The 19,350-nt window shown below is 40.3% G+C and overlaps 1 protein-coding gene across 6 annotated transcripts in view; it reads right to left on the reverse strand.

Annotated features, from left to right (window-relative positions):
* The window catches only part of LOC141948171 (ras-related protein Rab-10-like), a 38,990-nt gene extending 19,867 nt beyond the window's left edge, over positions 1 to 19,123 (reverse strand). For 5 of the 6 annotated variants that reach the window (XM_074880330.1, XM_074880334.1, XM_074880350.1 and 2 more), the window contains exons 1-4: positions 18,929 to 19,123; positions 12,841 to 12,901; positions 11,615 to 11,753; positions 1,504 to 1,593 (exon numbers count right to left, since the gene is read on the reverse strand). In XM_074880330.1, the coding sequence (XP_074736431.1) occupies positions 1,504 to 1,593; positions 11,615 to 11,753; positions 12,841 to 12,901; positions 18,929 to 19,091 (453 nt within the window). In that variant the 5' untranslated portion in view covers positions 19,092 to 19,123. Of the gene's footprint in view, positions 1 to 1,503; positions 1,594 to 11,614; positions 11,754 to 12,840; positions 12,902 to 17,067; positions 17,187 to 18,928 lie in introns of all 6 variants that reach the window. The other variant, XM_074880358.1, reaches the window with a different exon arrangement.
* Positions 19,124 to 19,350: the final 227 nt, after the last annotated feature.

The following is a 19,350-nucleotide window of genomic DNA, read 5'->3' on the forward strand; positions in this document are numbered from 1 at the left end:
GTAATACGGAATATGTAGCATGAACTGTTATGTGGCAGAGTTAGTATCAGACTATTTTTCCCCTCTTAATAAGGATATTTTCTTCTTTGGAGTGAGAGGACAATTATTAGCTCTCTCTCTGCTAATGAAATATTTCTCCAGCTGGTTCAGTCAGATTCTTTAGCATTTGTAAATCACATTAAAAGAAGATATAGTTTAACTGAAGAGTTGCCTTGCCTCAAAGCACAGGAGAAATCTAGAAAGCAGACTCATTGGTGAGGAGGTAATGATTTGTTTCTGAAAAAAATACTATGTTAAGAGATATTTTGATTGCATAGTTAAGTACACCTAAGTCAGAAAATGTCACGGTTAATACTATATGCTAGACCCTACTACTGCCCTCTTGTGCACATGCATCCAGTGACTCTAGATTTCCGACACTGCATTCTTTGAGTGAGAGTATACGTGTCTTTTTCAGCAACATTATTCCTTGTACACAGATATAGTACATTAACATTGAAAATGTCTTGCATACAAACAAGGAACTTTCGAAAGTTTCTATCTATAATGTTGTTGAAAAGGTGATGCTATTTTTTTAAAATTCCCTAATCTGGGATTATATAATGGGCAAGAAATTATCAGTGTTCTCTTCTTTAAACGCAGGAGACAGCCTGCCTGATTTACCATGCCTGAAAGCATAATAGAAGGGCTCATTCCAAGTTCCAGACAACAGGTGCACACAGTTTACAGTTGCAAAATGTACTGGTATATAGGACATGCTCTCCTGCAACATGTAGTCATTATCACAATTTCTTCTGCCATAGCATGGCTTCTGGATTTCCTATTTGGTTCTCAGTGGGAGTAATTTGCCATCGCCTTTAAAACGGCACTCCCCACTTAACACCAGTTCTTCCCCTACACATGGTTAGCAAGTATAAAGTATACTGTAGTCTCAGCTGTATGACACATACTCAGTTAGAACTAGGGTTGCTGAATGTTCCCTAAATGTATCTGTCCACTATTATTTAGGGCTATTCAAAGACAATGCAGATCACAGTGCACAGGCTGCCAAAATACTTCTTTACAGCCAGGCTATAGCAAAAAAATCATTGATGGATGCATCAGGTACCAGAAAAATTATGCAGAATGTATTATGCACTGTATTTTAGAATTCACATTAAAACAATACTCTGAAGATGGAGACCCTAAAATATTTTTAGTTTTAATTCAGAATATAAGACTTCTATCGTAACACCTAAAACTTTTAAAGTACATTTTAATCTTTAAAATAGGTATTCTAAAGAGATCAGCTAGGAGTTACTTAATGCATTTCTGCTCGCATGTTAAAAAAACCCAACCACTCCAGAACTCCATAACTAGAGCAATTCTTCTAGTTCTTCTAGAGCAATTTCTAATAGAATTTTTGGAATTCAGGAGCTTTTTATTATTTTCAGTGTAACAGCTCACAGTCACATACTGAGATACTCAGAAGAACCCAAGGAAAGTACCAGTGATCAATGATACCTTTTCTCCTTTCTGCTTTGGAACTACACGTTCTGACTCCTTATCACACTTGTTGCCCAACAGTATTACGTCCACTTCGTCACCTGCTTTCTAAAAGAGAACCAGCATTAGTAAGTGTCAAGTAAGAAGAAAGCAAACAACAAAAGCCCTTCACCTTCAGCTCACACTAACCTTCAACACTTTATTTCCTTGAAAGTAAAGGCTAAATTCTGTCCTGACCTTTTCATCTGTGGAAATATTTTCCATCAGTTACTGGGATTCAGAAGAAAACAGCAGGATTGCAAAGAGCGGAAAAAAGCAGTTTACAAGTGCAGGGCTTAATGTGCAACCCCTTTCATAAGATATAAGTATCTGGTGCATGGGCACCATCTTCTGATGAATGCTCCATCTTGAGGCTCTAAAGTGACTGGAAATGCCCCAAATTCACAGATGCTACTCTCCCTAAAGTAATGGGTTCATAGATTGGCATATTAGTCTGGTCTACATCCAGCACTCACAAGTAAAAAGGAAGGAATTTGCTGCACCTGAAAGAGCACCTCTCTGTGCTTCACTTTTGCACACAGACAGTAAAATTGCATTCAAAGTGTTCAAACTAAACATAAAAGTTTGATTATTCCAAGACACTTGGAAGAAGGCAATAGATTTTTAATGAAGTAAAATTTAAAAATCTCACTGATTTCAAAAGGAAGAAAAATCTAGCTTTCTGACCTTGTCTCCATCCTTTGTTCCACTAATCCAGTTATGTACATGGTGACTGAGAAATGCACTGGGTGCCTCACATCAGTGTTATTTTAAGATAAGCCATTGTAACTATACATGACTGGAATAATGACAAAGAAAGAGAATAGTTCTGCAACAGCACGTGGAATCTGTAAACTGACATTTGTTGTGAAAATCATAATATTTAAAACCACTTTTGATGCTAAAATGGAGGAACCCAAGGGCCTCAATCTAGAGACAATTAAAGCTAACATGGTCAGTTCCCATGGCTTATATTGTGAAAGTACATGCTCACAGAGTTTCTCTGATGATTCAGCAAGCCTGGTCACAGGCTGCAGGCCTCGCTACAAGGACATTGATGAAATCTCTGATCTCTGTCAAAGTCTTAATTTTTATAACTTTGCCATAAAACAAAACCAGGCACAGACAATCGTCTTCCCCAGAGCTCACACACATGCATACAGACACACATCCTACGCTTCAGAAAAATGCAAAGAAGAATCTCTATTCATTAAAGGATGAGAGAATCATTGTTTTTAGTCTATTCGCACTTTTACAACTAAATTGCTTCATCTGAAGAGTACAGCAGTAGGCACACTTTATTAAGGAACACTATTTCACTTTTTTTAATCCACTCTCATTTTAGAGTCACCTAATCTCATTTCATACCCACATCTGATGTTCAAGATAATGTAGTATTAAAATGAAGTAAGTTCATCATCAGAGTACAAAGTACAGGCCTAAAATAATGAATCAATCTAACCTGGATTAATAGACCAAAATGTTGGCTGTTTCAGAATGCACTGAAGTTTTAGTCATTAAGGTCAATGGCTCTCCTACATAAAATTACATACATAAATCCCTAAAATAGGGTAAATAGACAATTTAATCTCATCACATAACCAACTTTTTATTGCAAGTAACATTTGACTTTACTCTGAAGTAAAAGGTCAAAGGGAAATGCTAGCATGCTTTCTGTGCAAAACCATGAAATCCATCCTGTAGCTGTACCGGACAACACAAATTTTTGCAGTAGGAGTGTTCTTTCTAAACAACTTCAAATAGTAACAAAATTTAAAGGAGGTTAGGGATACCAAGCCAGAAAGTATTTATTTCAGCAAATAACTATTATTTCTACATTAATACAATGTAATAATGTATTTTCACTTTGACTGGATCCTCCACCAAAGGACTGCAAGTACTTTTTTTTTAAAGATGGTATCTTGCAGTTTCTTGCTTTTAGAAAACTAAAGAATATACACCAAATTATGTCCATTTTAAGTTTCAAAACCTGATATGTAGATGAAGTCAATATGACTAGGCAGAAGTTTGACCATGTGCTCACTTGGCATAAAAACTGCAGAGGTACACTGATTTGAATTTGCCAAAAATACGTCTCCTCAGTGCTTCCAAAAGCTCACTGTTTATTTTCATCATCTTTTATTTATAGCTTAGGAATAAGATTTCCAAATGCAAAATCTATAGCTAAAAAGAGGATAGTTATTTTACAGTTGTTAAGATGCTATTATGCAAGTCAGCACTGACTAAGCTAATAGAGTCAGGAAACATTTGTTTCCCATGTCATGGAAAAATACTATTAAAAATTTCATCAATTGCAAGGCAAAAAGAAAATTTTTTTTGTTTGAGAAGTAAAAAAAAAGTAGTTTGCTTTGGTATCTCAAAAATACATCCAGAGTTTTGGTTCAATCTCTTAAGTTTTTCTTCTGGTTTTAACATTTCAGTTGCGCCAGGGAAGGTTTAGATTAGATATTAGGAAGTATTTCTTTACAGAACGGGTTGTTAGGCGTTGCAATGGGCTGCCCAGGGAGGTGGTGGAGTCCCCATCCCTGGAGGTGTTTAAGAGTCGGGTCGACTTAGCGCTGAGGGATATGGTGTAGTTGGGAACTGTCAGTGCTAGGTTAACAGTTGGACTAGATGATCTTCAAGGTCCTTTCCAACCTAGATGATTCTGTGATTCTGTGATTCGAAGTTCACATTTTACTGAAACTTAAAATAAAAATAATCTGAACTTGGAGAAAACCTAGCCTACTTTTTTTTAAACATCCAAAGAGGAAATATCAGCACTGTATTTCTCTCCAAAAATTGAAGTTGAGACTGAACCAGTTTTTTTGAAGAGTGTGGAGTCATCAGGTTTCAGTACAAGGATTTTTTTCCCCGCTGGATTCCCTGGCAGCTGGAGCGGGTGGTGGCAGGAGCCAGGCTGCGGTGACCGGTGGCCACAGGAGGGAGCAGCGCCAGAGCCTCAAACGCAGCGGTGCCAGGGCCCGGACTAGACACACCGGACTCGCACACTGTAATGCCACGGTGCGCTTCAGCAGCCTGCCGTGATAGCAGCCAGCCAGCCACGCCCTGAACTAACTCCAGTACCGCTCAACTTTCACCTAGCCTGTGCACCCAACCAGGTAAATACCCAACTGCTTGACTATGCGGCTATTAACAGAAATCAAGAATGCAAAAGGGAAAATATCTTGCTCATCCCTTTCGTACATAACTCTTTTTTCTTCCCCAATGTTAGGTCTTTTTTTCTGCCCTCGTTCTCATTTTGCAGAGGAAAGCTATTTCACAGAAGTGTTGTGAATTTATGTGTCAAAAGTAGCATGGACACCTTTACAGAAAGAGAACCATGTCACATTTGTACTTGCAGGTTACTGGGAGAAACTATCTCTTCACTTTTTAAACAGTAAGCACAGACCCTACCATGAATGGCTGGCCTCAACCCCTCCTTGCAGCAAATTCAGCGTGATTACCCAAAGCTCATCCAGACTCCTTGTTGTATAAATAACTATCCAGAATCACCATCCTGTCCCTCCATCACATTTCCAGTGCATAACTGTGCAGGGCTGCATGATTTTGATACTCACTGATTACAGTTTGAAAGGGAACAGAAGTTGGTTTGCAAGTCAAAACAGTGAAATAGAGAACCCAGATCTGATAAATACACTATGCTTAATTATGCTTAATGCTTAATTAGTTTGTATTTGAGGAAGAAACATTGTATTAATATAATTTTTCAGATTTGAAGAGGAGATGGAAATACACATGGTCATGCAGCAAGATGAAGGTGGAGCTCAGGAAGGCCGTAAAGCTGGGAAATTTCTTCCTCCTACTCACCAGACAATGACACTGGAAATTGATCCTTTGTATTAAAAAAGAATAATTTGTTCAGAATACACTGCCCCCACAATCTCTTTGAAAGGATTACAGGGGCAGTATTCATATTTGGATTCCTATACATGTCTCTTTCCATAGATTTTTCTAGGTGCCACATGATGACCTCAGTTATAAATTACTAGTTTCCAGGACTTCAGTGGAATTGTACAAATGACAGAATTTGTCTATTAGCAAACTTAGACTTGATTAGATATAAACCAATGTATCCTCAAACTAGTCTAGGATTAGAGATAAACCAATTCAGCAGAGTGACAAGAACAAGAATTTTCAGTTCTAATCACAGCTGTTACAACAGACCCATATATGAAGTGAAACAATTCAACCCTTTTGGCACCAAGCTCTCCCATCTAAAAAAACCAAAAACTCAGAAGAGTTTGAAAGAAAGCTATTTTACATTTGTAAAGCATTTTGCTGTGGTGCATTTATTTAAGTATGATGCAGAAACACTCAACAGTTCAGGTTCCCAACTCTCAGATGCATCTAATCCATAGAACCAGAAGAGGGCACTACGAAAAAACAGCAGTAACCCAACACAGCCATATATTTCATACCCTGGTTGAGGAGTCGCTTCTTTCAGATAGCATAAACAGAAAGCTAATATATTCCAAGAACATTAAATTACATCACCAAGACTAGTTACTGCATGAGAAAACGAATCTATCTTCCCCATGAAGAAAATCCTGAGCTAGCAGAGAATTTCCAGCAGATAATCGTTCTGACCTGGTAATGCCATCTTCATGCCACGCCAGGAGACTAGCACAAAGAAAACCACTCCAATGTACTTAAAAGAAAACTAGGGCCAACCATGTATGTCAAAAGTTTTTAGAGACCCAGATGCCATGCATGAATCACAGAGTCATTTATGTTGGCAAGGACTTCTGGAAGTCATCTGGTCTAACACCCTGTTCACAAAAGGGCCAACTTTGAACTCTGGTCAGGTTGCTCAAGACCCTGTTGATTTGAGTTTTAAGTATTTCCAGATCCTCTCTGGCCACCTGTTTGAGCATTTGACCTATTTTTAGGAACTTTTTGCTTGTAAGTTAGTTGGAATCTTGTTCAAAACATCCTAGAAAAAACTGTTTTCTGCAAATTGATTTGGTACATAGTTAACTTGTATTTCATTTTCAAAGGACAATCACCCTTTCAGAACAGCTGCATACAGTAGCCAAAAGCCATGTCAGCAGACAAGAGGAACACCTTAATAAACTGGACATCACCCACAATCCTATGAATAAAGAATGGTTTCAGGTTCTAAAGTAATTTTCCTGCAATTATCATGCTCCTAATGAGTGCATTACAAATCCAATACACCTGTATTGGATTTGCCAATAATGTTCTAAAATATTAATCTGTGAGCATATTTTTCTAGTAAGCTTTTTTGAGTCATGTATTTATTTCCTCTAGTTCTGAATACAAATATTACAACAATACAGATACGGCAGCATATTTATGTCTTGAATTTCCTTGAACAATAATTCATTTTTAATAGGAAAGTTGCTGTGTTCCACACTTAAAATAATTGAAATACAATGAGAACATTACTGGTAATCTGATTGTAATAGCACTGACTGGCTAGTTTTTATAAAACCAATGGAGTTTTTAGGAATGCTAAATTGTTTAGATTGTTATTTTCAACTGTTGTAAAAATGGCTTGGCACACTGAACAGATTTTTAAAAAACTTTCTGTTTAATATCTCTATGTACATAGAATTCAAAAATTAAAGCGTAATGTAATAACTGAAGTGTCTCAAAAAAATCCGGTTTGATTTGTTCAGGTGCAAGCTTTACATTACCTATTAGTCTGGTGTTTAATGAAACCTGTATCTGTTTCTCTTTTTAATTTTTTTTAAAATGTCTACCCTTGCACATTTTTAAGGGTGCTGTAGCACCAGCCACTTTGATACTAGGCATTTGTGGGAAATTAAATACTGGTTTGCATTCACAGACCAAAGGAAATGCAGGGAATGTCACCAACATACAAGTGAGTAATTAATTTTCAGGAAATGCCCCGTGTTTTAACAGTTATTGCTTAAAACCACTTCTTTTGCAATGAATGGCCCCATATATTTTCACCAAGACACTTAAGAAATTGATATCCCACTAGGACTAAATTAAATTTTTTATTATTATCTAGCTCTATTACAACACTCACTAATTGCTAGTTTTGAGATTGGTACAATCAATTATGCAATTTACATTCCCAGAAATTGTTTTAAATTGAGTTTTTTTCCATTTTTTAAATTCTAAACTAACAAAGTACCTTCAGGGGTTAAGATTAAACAATCTAAGTATTAATAGCTTGAGTACGTTTACACAAAAGCTTTTAAGCGTCACAGACAGACTCGTGCAGGTGTGATTTCTTGATTGACTTAAGCAGCTCCAAGCCTGCACAGTGGCTACAAGAGCTAGTCCCATCCTTCCCTCCACTTCCAGCCACATGGTCCTGATACTTTCTCTTTGCATTTGTGGTTGTGTGTTGTAGCCCACTGAATCAACCACCCTGTTGATCTAATTAAAGATGACAGGACAAAATGTCCCCTTTGAAGGTAGTATGAAGGTAGGTCAGTATTTTTTATATATATAAAGGCAGATACACATAGATCGATCAATTGATCAATAGATAAGATGCCCATGTGTATATATATGTATTTATATATCTATAAATTGATATATATGGATAATTTACATTTTCAGCTTCAGGTAACAGTAAAACTACTAACATACTGTGCTCTGAGTAAATTTTATCTACTGTACCACCAGTGACAAATCTAGCTGTAACTTTTGTTGGTTTACCTAACAGGCGAAGGGAACACGCTTTTCTTAACAAAGTAATAAAACACATGTAGCAGTTTGAAGTGTGTGCAGACAAGCCGGTAAGAATATTGTATCATCAAACCTCCTTTGTAACACATTACTTAAGTTAGGCTCTGTTGCCACAAAGACTTTTAAGATGGCTCTAAGGTCAAGGATAGTGACCATAGTAATGTTCTTAATACCGAGGTAATGTAAATGTAATGTTTTACCAACAATATAAGATACCCTATGTATATATTATTGGATATATGACCATGTGTAATTCATTAATTCATCTGTAGACTGAAGCTGTGAAGAGAGAAAAGGACGTGTTGATGGTTTTATTTTGAGCCCGCTTTCCCAAGATGAACTCTCCCATCTATCATGTCGTATTCCTACCAATTCACAGAGCATTACAAAAACTGCCTGAATATCTACTTGATTTTAATCAATAAAGAGCGCTATCTTGCTTGGATTCTTACACAAGCATACTAGCTTATACAAGCACGCTAACCACAAACTTCCATGTTACTGCTCTGGGCAACCTCATTGCTCTCTACAGCTTCCTGGGGAGGGGAAGAGGAGAGGGAGGTGCTGAGCTCTTCTCTCTGGTATCCAGTGATAGGATGTGTGGGAATGGTTCAAACCTGCACCACAGGAGGTTCAGACTGGACATTAGTAAGCATTTCTTTATGAAGAAGTTGTTCAAACATCAGCACAGGCTTCCTAGAGAAGTGGTCAATGTCCCAAGCATGTAAGTGTTTAAGAGGCATTTGGACAATGCCCTTAATAACATGCTTTAACTTTTGGTCAGCCCAGAAGTGGTCAGGCAGTTGGACTAGATGATCGCTGTAGGTCCCTTCCAGCTGAACTTTTCTATTCTAAAACTGACTTGCCTCTACCTAACAGAGAACACATCAAGACAGATTCAGCAATAAAGACTCAGGGTACAGGGTTACAGGCAGCTGAATGATCTGATGTCTGAGGGCTTGCCCACACCTCCCTCCCTGGCTCCTCCCTCACATTGTTCCCACATGGTCTTCTCCTGGCTTTCTTACTTCTACCCGTTTATCTTGTGCCAACTCCAATAACTGTCACACTTTTCTATGCACCTCTTAAGACTCACTGATGCAGCAGAAAACCATACAGCTGTTTTTGCTCTGTTGGTTTTCTATCATGTTAGAAAGTCAGAGTGAACCTCAGAGAGCTCTGACAAGCTCCTGAAGCAGCAGTGGGAGCCAGCATTCAGAAGCAGGAAGGGAGGTGGGAACACACTCCTTGCCTGGCAGCCATGTGCTGTTGAATCACTTCCTAGGTCCCATGAAAACACATGCTTCTGGCTGCAGTACCACAAGCAGCTGAGCTGACTGACAGCTCACTGCCACCAAAAAGGGATTCTCCTTTCCTCCCCCAGTTCCTCCTACAGTATTCTACTGGAGAAATTGGCTGCTTATGGCTTGGATGGGCATACTTTTTGCTGGGTAAAAAACTGTCTGGATGGCCAGGCCCAAAGAGTTGTGGTGAATGGAGCTCAATCCAGATGGCAACCAGTCACAAGTGGTGTTCCCCAGGGCTCAGTACTGGGCCAGTTCTCTTCAATATCTTTATCAGTGATCTGGACGAGGGGATCGAGTGCACCCTCAGTAAGTTTGCAGATGACACCGAGCTGGGAGGGAGTGTTGATCTGCTCGAGGGTAGGGAGGCTCTGCAGAGGGATCTAGACAGGCTGGATTGATGAGCTGAGGCCAATTATGGGAGGTTCAAGAAAGCTAAGTGATGGGTCCTGCACTTGGGTCACAACAACCTGTGGTGGTTTAGGCCCTGCCAGGGTCCGAGACCACGCTGCCGCTGCCCCTCCCCCACCCTCTGATTGGATGGGGCAGAGTTAAATACAAACCCCGGGGCTGAGATAAGGAGAGGTTTAATACAACAGTGCAACAGCAACAAACCGACAACAAGAAGAACAGTAACAATAGAAATAACAGTAATAACAATAAACAGAACAAAAAATGTACCGATACAGCAGTGAGGAGAGCGACTGCCCAACACGCGCATTCACCGATTCTCCCGCGCTTGGGCGCCCGGAGGTGACATCAGCGTGGTACTGAATAACCCAGCTAGAGCTTCCCCCCACTGCTGGGGAAACTTAACCCTATCCTAGCTAAACCAGGACACAACCCCATGCAATGCTACAGGCTTGGGGAAGAGTGGCTGGAAAGCTGCCCAGCAGAGAAGGACCAGGGGGTGTTGGTCAACAGCTGGCTGAACATGAGCCAGCAGTGTGCCCAGGTGGCCAAGAAGGCCAGTGGCATCCTGGCTCATGTCAGAAATAATGTGGCCAGCAGGATTAGGGAAGCAATCGTCCCCCTGTACTCAGCACTAGCGAGGCCACACCTTGAATAAATACTGTTTTCGGCCCCTCACTACAGGAAAGACATTGAGGTGCTGGAGTATGTCCAAAGAAGGGCAACGAAGCTGGTGAAGGGTCTAGAGAACAAGTCTTATGAGGAGCAGCCGAGGGAACTGGGGTCGTTTAGCCTGGAGAAAAGGAGGCTGAGGGGAGCCCTTATCACTACTACCTGAAAGGAGATTGTAGTGAGATGGGTCTTGGTCTCTTTTCCCATGTAACAAGTTACAGGATGAGAGGAAATGGCCTCAAGTTGTGCCAGGGGAGGTTTAGATTGGATATTAGGAAAAATTTCTTCACGGAAATGGTTGTCAAGCATTGGAACAGGCTGCCCGGGGAAGTGGTTGAGTCACCACCCCTGGAGGTATTTAAAAGGCATGTAGATGTGGCACTTAAGGACAGGGTTTAGCGGTGGACTTGGCAGTTAGGTTTACGGTTGGACTTCATGATCTTAAGGGTCTTTTCCAATCTAAATGATTCTGTGATTCTTGAAACCAATCTCTCAAAGGGAATATCCAGCAAGGACGAAGAAGATGTTTCATTTGATTTGTTTCTTTGGATTCTTGGGATGAGGTAACTCACTAAAGTAATGAAATTAGGAAGGGAATATCCCTGGTTGTGATAAGGAATTTTGACATGGAAGCCAATTAAAATTCTGGGATGAGCTCATGGAGACTGGCTTGTGCGCAGCCACACCAGTCACAAAAGCATCATAACTCAGCATGTGCAAAACTAGATTGGAAGCTATGTTTTAGAAGTACTTCAGAAAATACTCCTGCATCACCATGGGCTTGTCCTGGATAATCTACACTGTATTCCAGTTTCAGATAACAGTAATCCAACTATCATACTGTGTCCTGAGTTAAATTTAAGAAATTCTGGTTAGAAACATACAGCTCAAGGAACAAGAAGAAATCTCATGTAGTCATTTAAAACATTAACTGCAGTAACTCATTAGCTACCTTCCTTAAGAGATCAACCACTGTTGGATATATTTACCTCATGTATGTCTTTCATCCAGGTTGTTATACTTTGAAAACTGTCCAGATTTGTGATGTCATATACAAGAATAAAGCCTTGTGCACCACGAAAATAGCTAGTACTGAGTGTATGGAATCGTTCCTGGCCAGCAGTATCCCTAAAAAAGATGATAAGCAATCACACACACACAAACAAACAGAAGATGATCAAACTGCAGAACCCCCAAGAAAAAAATCACTTTATTTTAAAAAGTATTGTCCAAATTTTGAATGGTGTACTCTTAACATGAAAGGAACAAGAAAAGATAAGAGAAAATCTGGATGCCAGATAGAGCAGTGAAAGAAATACACTGGAAATTTATTCTGAATAAGACAGCCCTACTAGGGAAACTAAACCAGTGGCTGAAGTTTGAGTGTAACTTCAAGCTGACCACTGCTTCTTTATAAATAATCGTTAAGATCAGTACAGCTTAGGCAATTAAAAAAAAAAAAAATCTGGAATACAAGTACTGCAGGAGTCAGATGACATCCCATATTCTGACAAGCCCTTTGTAAACTGTGACACAGTCAGTAAGCTGGTTTAGATTGAATGTAGGTTTTGGGAAAAAGCCATAAAATACAGGGATGCAGAGACTTCTACACATAATTGTGCCTTAAGAAAGCTGTAAACAAGCCTCCAAGACTTCTGTACTAAAACCTGAGTTGGAGTAACTGCAGGTCTAATACTGGATATATCATATACAGAGTTACTTTTTGAGAAGTTAAATACTGGTAAATATACTAGATGCCTGGAGAGATGGCTGTCAGTAGCCCTACAGAGCCTTTAGAAAAACCTCAAAAAACAAAAAACAGAGTGTACGTTCCCGAAGATTCACCCCACTAGCTTTCTCTTGGTGACCCTTTTGAACATGCATTTGATGGGTAATGAAATGTAAAATTTTCTTGCTTTGTCACTTCCCTCAATGTTCCTGCAGAATTAAATATACTTAATATGGATGGTAGAGCTGCATTGTTTGTATGCTGCAATAGCAAAGTTTTATTGTTAAAGCAACCTAGTGACAACCCTCTTCTTAACTTCCATTAGTTGCTGCAAAAAATACGCTCCCCTAGGCCAAATTCACATTTTAAAATGACCTAGTAGGAACAATTGCACTGTAGGAAGACAGGCAATTAAAAACAGATGAGATTTTTCATGCTGTAATGTAATTTAGTTGGCTCTCCTTTGTGATATAAATTAAAACTTACCATATTTGAAGTTTAACTCTTGTACCGTTAAATGTTACTGGCTTCACTTTAAAATCAATGCCTAGAAGAAAGAAGAAAGTCTGTAACATTTCTCATAATAACATGGATTCCTTTTGAAGATTGTTTCTTAGCTCTAGTTATCATGCAATTTTGAACAGAAAGTGAAAAGGAACTATATCAAACAAAGAATAACTAGCCAACCACATATATTCAAAATGGAAGTTGTAAAAGGGAATTATTCAGTGGTGAACACAGCTATGTGCCAATACATTACACAAATACAATACAAAGCAATGCCAATATGAAGCAATGGAGGGGCAGGTCAAAGAAAAGGCGTGCATACTCTGAAACTACATGTAGGTATTTCCATGAATAGGCAAGTGACATGACAGCAGTTTCATGGCCTATGCACAATAATACTTGGCAAATTTATTGGTGATTTCAGTTGTTTCCGGTTTCATCACAACAGTGTGGCAGCTATGAATGGGGAGGTAGAAATGCTTACAAAGCTGTTACGTGCACACTGCCATTTTTCTGTCTTTGCTTCCAAACCCCTAGAAAAAAATATCCAGGGTTACATGAACAGGAATAAGAATTAGCTGTAATAGTTAAACACAAACATACACTGGATTTCCTTCAAAATGAAGAGGATTGTCTCTATAGCCTTAATCACTGTGCATCCCAGATCCATAGCGCTAATGCAAAATCAAGCATTAGCACTTGAAATCAGTGCAGAATGTTGTCTCTACGCACACTACAGATCTTTCCTCAGAGATACTTTCCCTATAATTTCTAGTGTTTTCCTTTATTATATTATCAATTTAGTACTCCAAATGTGGTAGATAATACCTGGATTTATGCATTGTTGAAGCTCCAATCTATTAATATTAGAATCTGCCAGCTATCAGCTGCTACTTTAGAGTAATGCACTTCCTCACAGTTAACCATTTTTTTTCCAAGTACTTTATTGCTGAGATTTGAAACACCGTTTGATAGTTTCTCTGCTCATTTTTTTTTTTCCACTGAAAAACAGTAAGGCTATTTTTGTCAATTATATAGAGTGAAGTTAAGGTGACATTGTGATAGCTGGCCATACTGCATGATCAAAATTCCGTAAAGTCAAAATATGGCTACTTAAATTCAGAGTGGCTTTTCACAAGTAGAAATGTCATTTGAAAGAACTAAACAGATTGAAAAAGCACAAAAATTTTAAGTTAATACCGTTGCACTGATTTCTGTAAGAACCTGTCTGCCAAATTACTTTATCAAAGGAAAGCACTCATGGCAATAAACCAAAAATGCAGTAGAGAAACTGCTCCCTTCCTTTTTACTGACAGATGTATTGTGCACAAAACTTTGACAAGTACACTCTCACATGCATGATTCCAATGCTATTAACATTTTTGTGTGTATGTGGTAAAAGAGTTTAGGTGGATTTTTAAAATTATTATGATAATCATGTCCTTCACTTGATGAATTTTTATTGAAGCTCCAATGGAAAGGAAAGATGAAATAATATAATTGGTATCTGTAATTAATATTACACAAAGCTTCCTTGATGGAATTAATAATGTCAGGTGGAAATATAATTTAAGTCAAATTTGCTCATGTAAGGTGAAATTCCAATGTGATGGAAAACATTTGCTCCTGAAATTCACATGGTTTTGTTTAATTATCTGTATCACTTTCTACAATTGATGTTAAAGCAGTTGAGAGGGACAGAGTACACACTGGGAGGCTGGAATGTCACTTTCACATGGTGCATTGGGAATACAGCAGAAAATTATAATCCAGCCAGGGATTCCCAGACCTATAGGAAACAGTTCTTAGATGACATCCATTTTAATAATAAATTGCTATGAGCTTTTTTTTTTTTTTATAAAAAGGGAAGCAGAGTGCTGAATCAGACTAAAACTTAATCTAAATTAAAATAAGCCTTATTGACTTCTTAAATCAACTTCAAAATTTATTGACCTAAAAGGTCAATGAATGTTAGTGAAAAACAGAAGTCAATATGTTCTGTATGCATGAATTGCTCATGTCTTTATATGAAATTTCCAGCAAACTTAGCAAATTGGAAAGACAGAAAAGAAAAATGAGAAATACAATGCCAAAGACAGCTCACAGATTTCAAATGCTTTTAGGCCCATGTATTATACAACATGATCAACATAACAAAGTGAGCATTGATTACCACTCTTGAGATAAATGTTATTTGAATGCAACAGCTTGTACTTGCTTCTTTTAAGTTGTCAAATAAAACCAAGAAGGGGTATGCTGAGTACAAGTTCAAATTCTACTTGATATTTCCAAGTTTTATAACCATGAGATTAATTTATTTTCTTTATATTCCAAATATGCCCATGTTAGGACTGAGGTACCTTAGGTCTAAAAAGCATCAGAATAGTCAGCCACTTCCTTCAGTACTCTCTTCCCTCAGTACTTATAAAATAGTCTTTGGCCATCTGCAAAAGTCCTCTTCAAAGAGGTCTTTTGCAGCTGGCCTAGAAAATTACAACACACTTTTCACCCCAGTAGAGCTGGCATGTTCCCAATAGAAAAGGCTCAAAAAACCAGGTCTATCCAGAGGAAATGTGAGTTTGAGTAGCTTAGCAGGACGCAACAGTGACAGCACAGACAGAAGGTGGTACATGCCCAGGTGCAGGTTCTACCTATCCCACTTACTGTCATACAGCATCTTCAACTCTGGAAACAGGGAAGCAGTTGGTATCAACTCTGGTGCCCAAGCTGGGCAAGCGCCCAGCGAGATGTTGTGGGTTGAGTTTCCACCATGTTACTCCTACACACGCTTAATCCTTACTACCTGTTGATCCATTACTTGAATCAGACTCTTTTCCTGTACATGTCAAAGAATATCTGAAGCAGAGTGGTATCTGAGTGCTCACAAGTACTGATAATTACTGTTTGGGTAAGAAAAGCAACGCATGGGATAAGATTTTATTTTAGGAAAAGGAGAGTGACAAAAAAAAAGAAAAAATAATTAAGGTGCAGATTACTACTAGTGTTGTTAACACAGGACATGTTTACCTTCAGTATGGTTCATTTTTGTTGATTAGCTCTATTTTCTCCTAAAAGTGATTATCAAGGAATCTACAGAGACTTCAGACCTGGTTCTCTTATTCATTGCACATTAGAAAGAAATGTGCAAATCACTTGAATTTGCAACTTCGCTCTTAATAAATCTTTTTTTTTCTTAAATATAAGCATTAGAAAGCAAAAGTTTCCTTTTGAGGAAAAAGTCAAAATAAAATTATCTTTTTTTGTTTAACCCTGAAGTAGGAGTTGTGCCACTTTCAACTATGACAGATTTGGGAGGACTCAGACCTCTACAGAAACGTTTCTCACAGAAAACGTGTGCTGCAGGACCACAGCCACCATAATACAGCAAAATAACAACCTCACAGCCTGTGAGATCACAATCCTGTTAACTTGTATACAAGGGGGTTTTTTTGTTCATAAACTTTCTCTATGGCTTTATATGCAATGCCATTGTTTAAACAAAAACATTTATTCTTTATAGTCTATTCATAATACAATGCGTCTGTCTTATGATGCGTATAAGTTTAATTAGAAAACTATAACTGCTTATAATTTACCCAAACTGCATAACTGAAGAGGAGGAAGGGCACACAGCCTTGAGTGTTTAAGTGCTACATAAAAAGCTTTCAATGAAAACTTACTGTGGATATAATTTTTTTTTTTTCATAAAATACATAGTTTTAGAAAAGTTCACTATTACTGGAGCCTACTACAGAATGTTTCATTTGGTTTCTTCTTCCCCTGCAGTAACACTAGAATTTTTCCTAGTAACACAAACCTGTGATTCATGATGACACAAAAATGGGACTTTCAACAACCTTTTAATTCTGTGCCTATGACCCTTTGCCACTAATGAAGGTGGTGGCACATGATTTTGTCAGGGAACTCGGATGGCTGAGAGACTGCACAGCCTGGATAATCTTCCCACTACTTGAATCACCATTCCAGGTGGACAGGTCGGGTGAAAAATCAATTAACATCAGATGGGCATTCAATAGGCTGCATGACAGGTAGGGATCATTTGACTGAGCTTGTATGAAACAGGCATATCTGGATGAAAACAGTTATTTCTTTTGATGGTGTCAACAAAGAGGGAGAAGACATCATGAACAGAAAAACCACTGCGTTGTGTCTTCTTCCCTTACACCGTTACAGGCTACGACTTACAGGCCATGCTCTTGGTTGTAGCTGTCTTCATGAAGAAACCTCCACCTCCAACATTACTCTTTGAGAAGCCATCACTCACAGTGCCATTTGTTTTAAAAGTCTAAACTCTAACACACCTCCTAAAATGGAATTAAATGGAACACAGTATTTTAGAAATAACTTTAAAATCACATTCAGGTAACAAATACCACATCTGGATGATTCACTTACATTTCAGATAAACATGTGTTTTAAAAGTTTTTAAATCTCTTAAGAATAGGTTTCACAATAATAAAACTAATAAGCTTAACCTCAGCCCATGACTGTCACAAAACTCTTTTATCTTAACTATTCCTTAAACATTTCAACCCACAACTTAGAAAATATTTTCTTAATATCATCACCACACAAGAGTTTTTGACTCTGCAGTGGACTGAATTAAAAGAAATTGTGTCTCAAAATAATAACCTCAGTCAGGAACCTATGTTCCAATATAACACACATCAATAAAGCTGATGTTTATTTTCTTTGGACTGCTTGCTAAGCCTGGTAACAAGTTTCCTGTTACAAGGATCAATTTTATGACTTTACTGCTAGTTGCATTCTTCCCTTTCTGTTCATGTGGGTTTCAGAAGCTGCTTTGCAAGAATGGTCAAGAAAATAAAAACTGTTTTCAGTTCAGCTGTTCTCATGCTGGCAGGTCAAGTTACCTCACGTACATTAAGCATTCCCTGGACCAACTGCTACCACACCTACTACCTGTTATTTATTCACCTAAGCCAACCCCTCCCACACTGAAAAATGTATAAAAGAGCTATGCGTATTCCAAATGCAGGAACACACAACTTCTTGTGCATACTTTCTCTTCAAGAGCACAGAAAACAAGAAAAAAATCTTACACACACTCAAACTTTTAAAACTGAAAATTTCCCAATCAGAAATTGGGAAAATCTCCACAGCAAGCCAAACCACCACACCCACATTACACGATTTCATGCTGATGACGCAGCTATCAGCATGTGGCCAGGCAACTTGCCATTCCCCGGGACTCCGAGGGGCTGTCCTGCCAGGCAGCGGGGGGTTCCCCATCACCCTGCACCTGCAGAGGTGTCGGGGAAGGCAGCATGGCAGCGCAGCAACAAAACTGCCTTGGTCTGGCAGCGCTGATTATTTCCATCGCAGCAATGGCTCTGCTTCAATAATCGCACACGCAGCTACCTATCATATCTTGACTTTATTCCGTTAAAATTATTAGCATGAAGTCAAATCCCTTTCTAGCATGGAAGATGGAGGAACTGGGCATTTTACTGATGTCTGACAACTCTTTGAGGTAGGCATCTTTTTCTCTGCACCCACGGTGGTGCACAGCAACAGGGCCTCTGCCTGGAGTCGTGGGCAATAAGAAACAGTAAGAAACAAGTTGCCGTCATAAATTTAACAAAGGACTAGGTTCCGAGTGCCACAGACAAATAGCAAGACCAGTGTAGGAGCCGGCAGCAAGTGGCTCTGGAGCCAGGCTGACATGTTTCCGGACACCCTGGCAAACCTCTGCTAAGGTTCAAGTTGCCAGAGGTGGCTGGACACTCGCATCAGTGAAAGAGAGGGAGCTGCGACATCGCCGCGGCCGGCAGTGCCTGTCCTCTGCCCGACGCGGCCCTGCACCCGCGGCCTGCGGGCGTGAGGCGCGACCGGGCGGGAGAGGATGAGCAGAGGGGGGGCAGCGGGCGCCCCGGCCGCCGTCCCTCGGGGCGTGCGCGGGGCCTCGGGGCCCTGAGGGACGGCAGGCCGGCGGGGGCACCCGGGGCACGCGGGCTGCTGCCAGCCCGGCGGCTGCGGGAGCGGACCGGCTGCCTGGGGCCGCCCCCGGCCCGCTGTCACTCACCGATCGTGGCCAAGTAGGAGGAGGTGGGAGCGCCGGCGGGCGGCGAGCCGGGTTCCGTGTACCTCCGCACGATGGAGGTCTTCCCCACGCAGGACTCCCCGGCCATCACGATTTTCACCAGCAGTGGCGGCTTCCCCGCACCACCCTGCCCCAGCCCCGCCATGGCGGGCGCCCAGTGCCGGCCGGGCCGGGCCGGGGCAGGCCGGGGCGGGGCGGGGCGGGGGCCGCCCCCGCCCTCCGGGTGGGGAGGCCCGGCGGCGGGGCCGGGGCCGGGGCCGGGCGCCATCTCCGCCGCGGGGCCGCCGCCCGCCGCCCCGCATAGGTGGGCTGGGCCGGGCCGGGCCGGGGGGAGCCCCGGATGCTGCTGTGGCGGGCGGGGGAGCGCGGCGAGGGGCTGCGCGGGACCCAGGTGGGCTTTTTTA

The sequence above is a fragment of the Strix uralensis genome, chromosome 1 (assembly GCF_047716275.1).
Source record: "Strix uralensis isolate ZFMK-TIS-50842 chromosome 1, bStrUra1, whole genome shotgun sequence".
Taxonomy (NCBI): Eukaryota; Metazoa; Chordata; class Aves; order Strigiformes; family Strigidae; genus Strix; species Strix uralensis.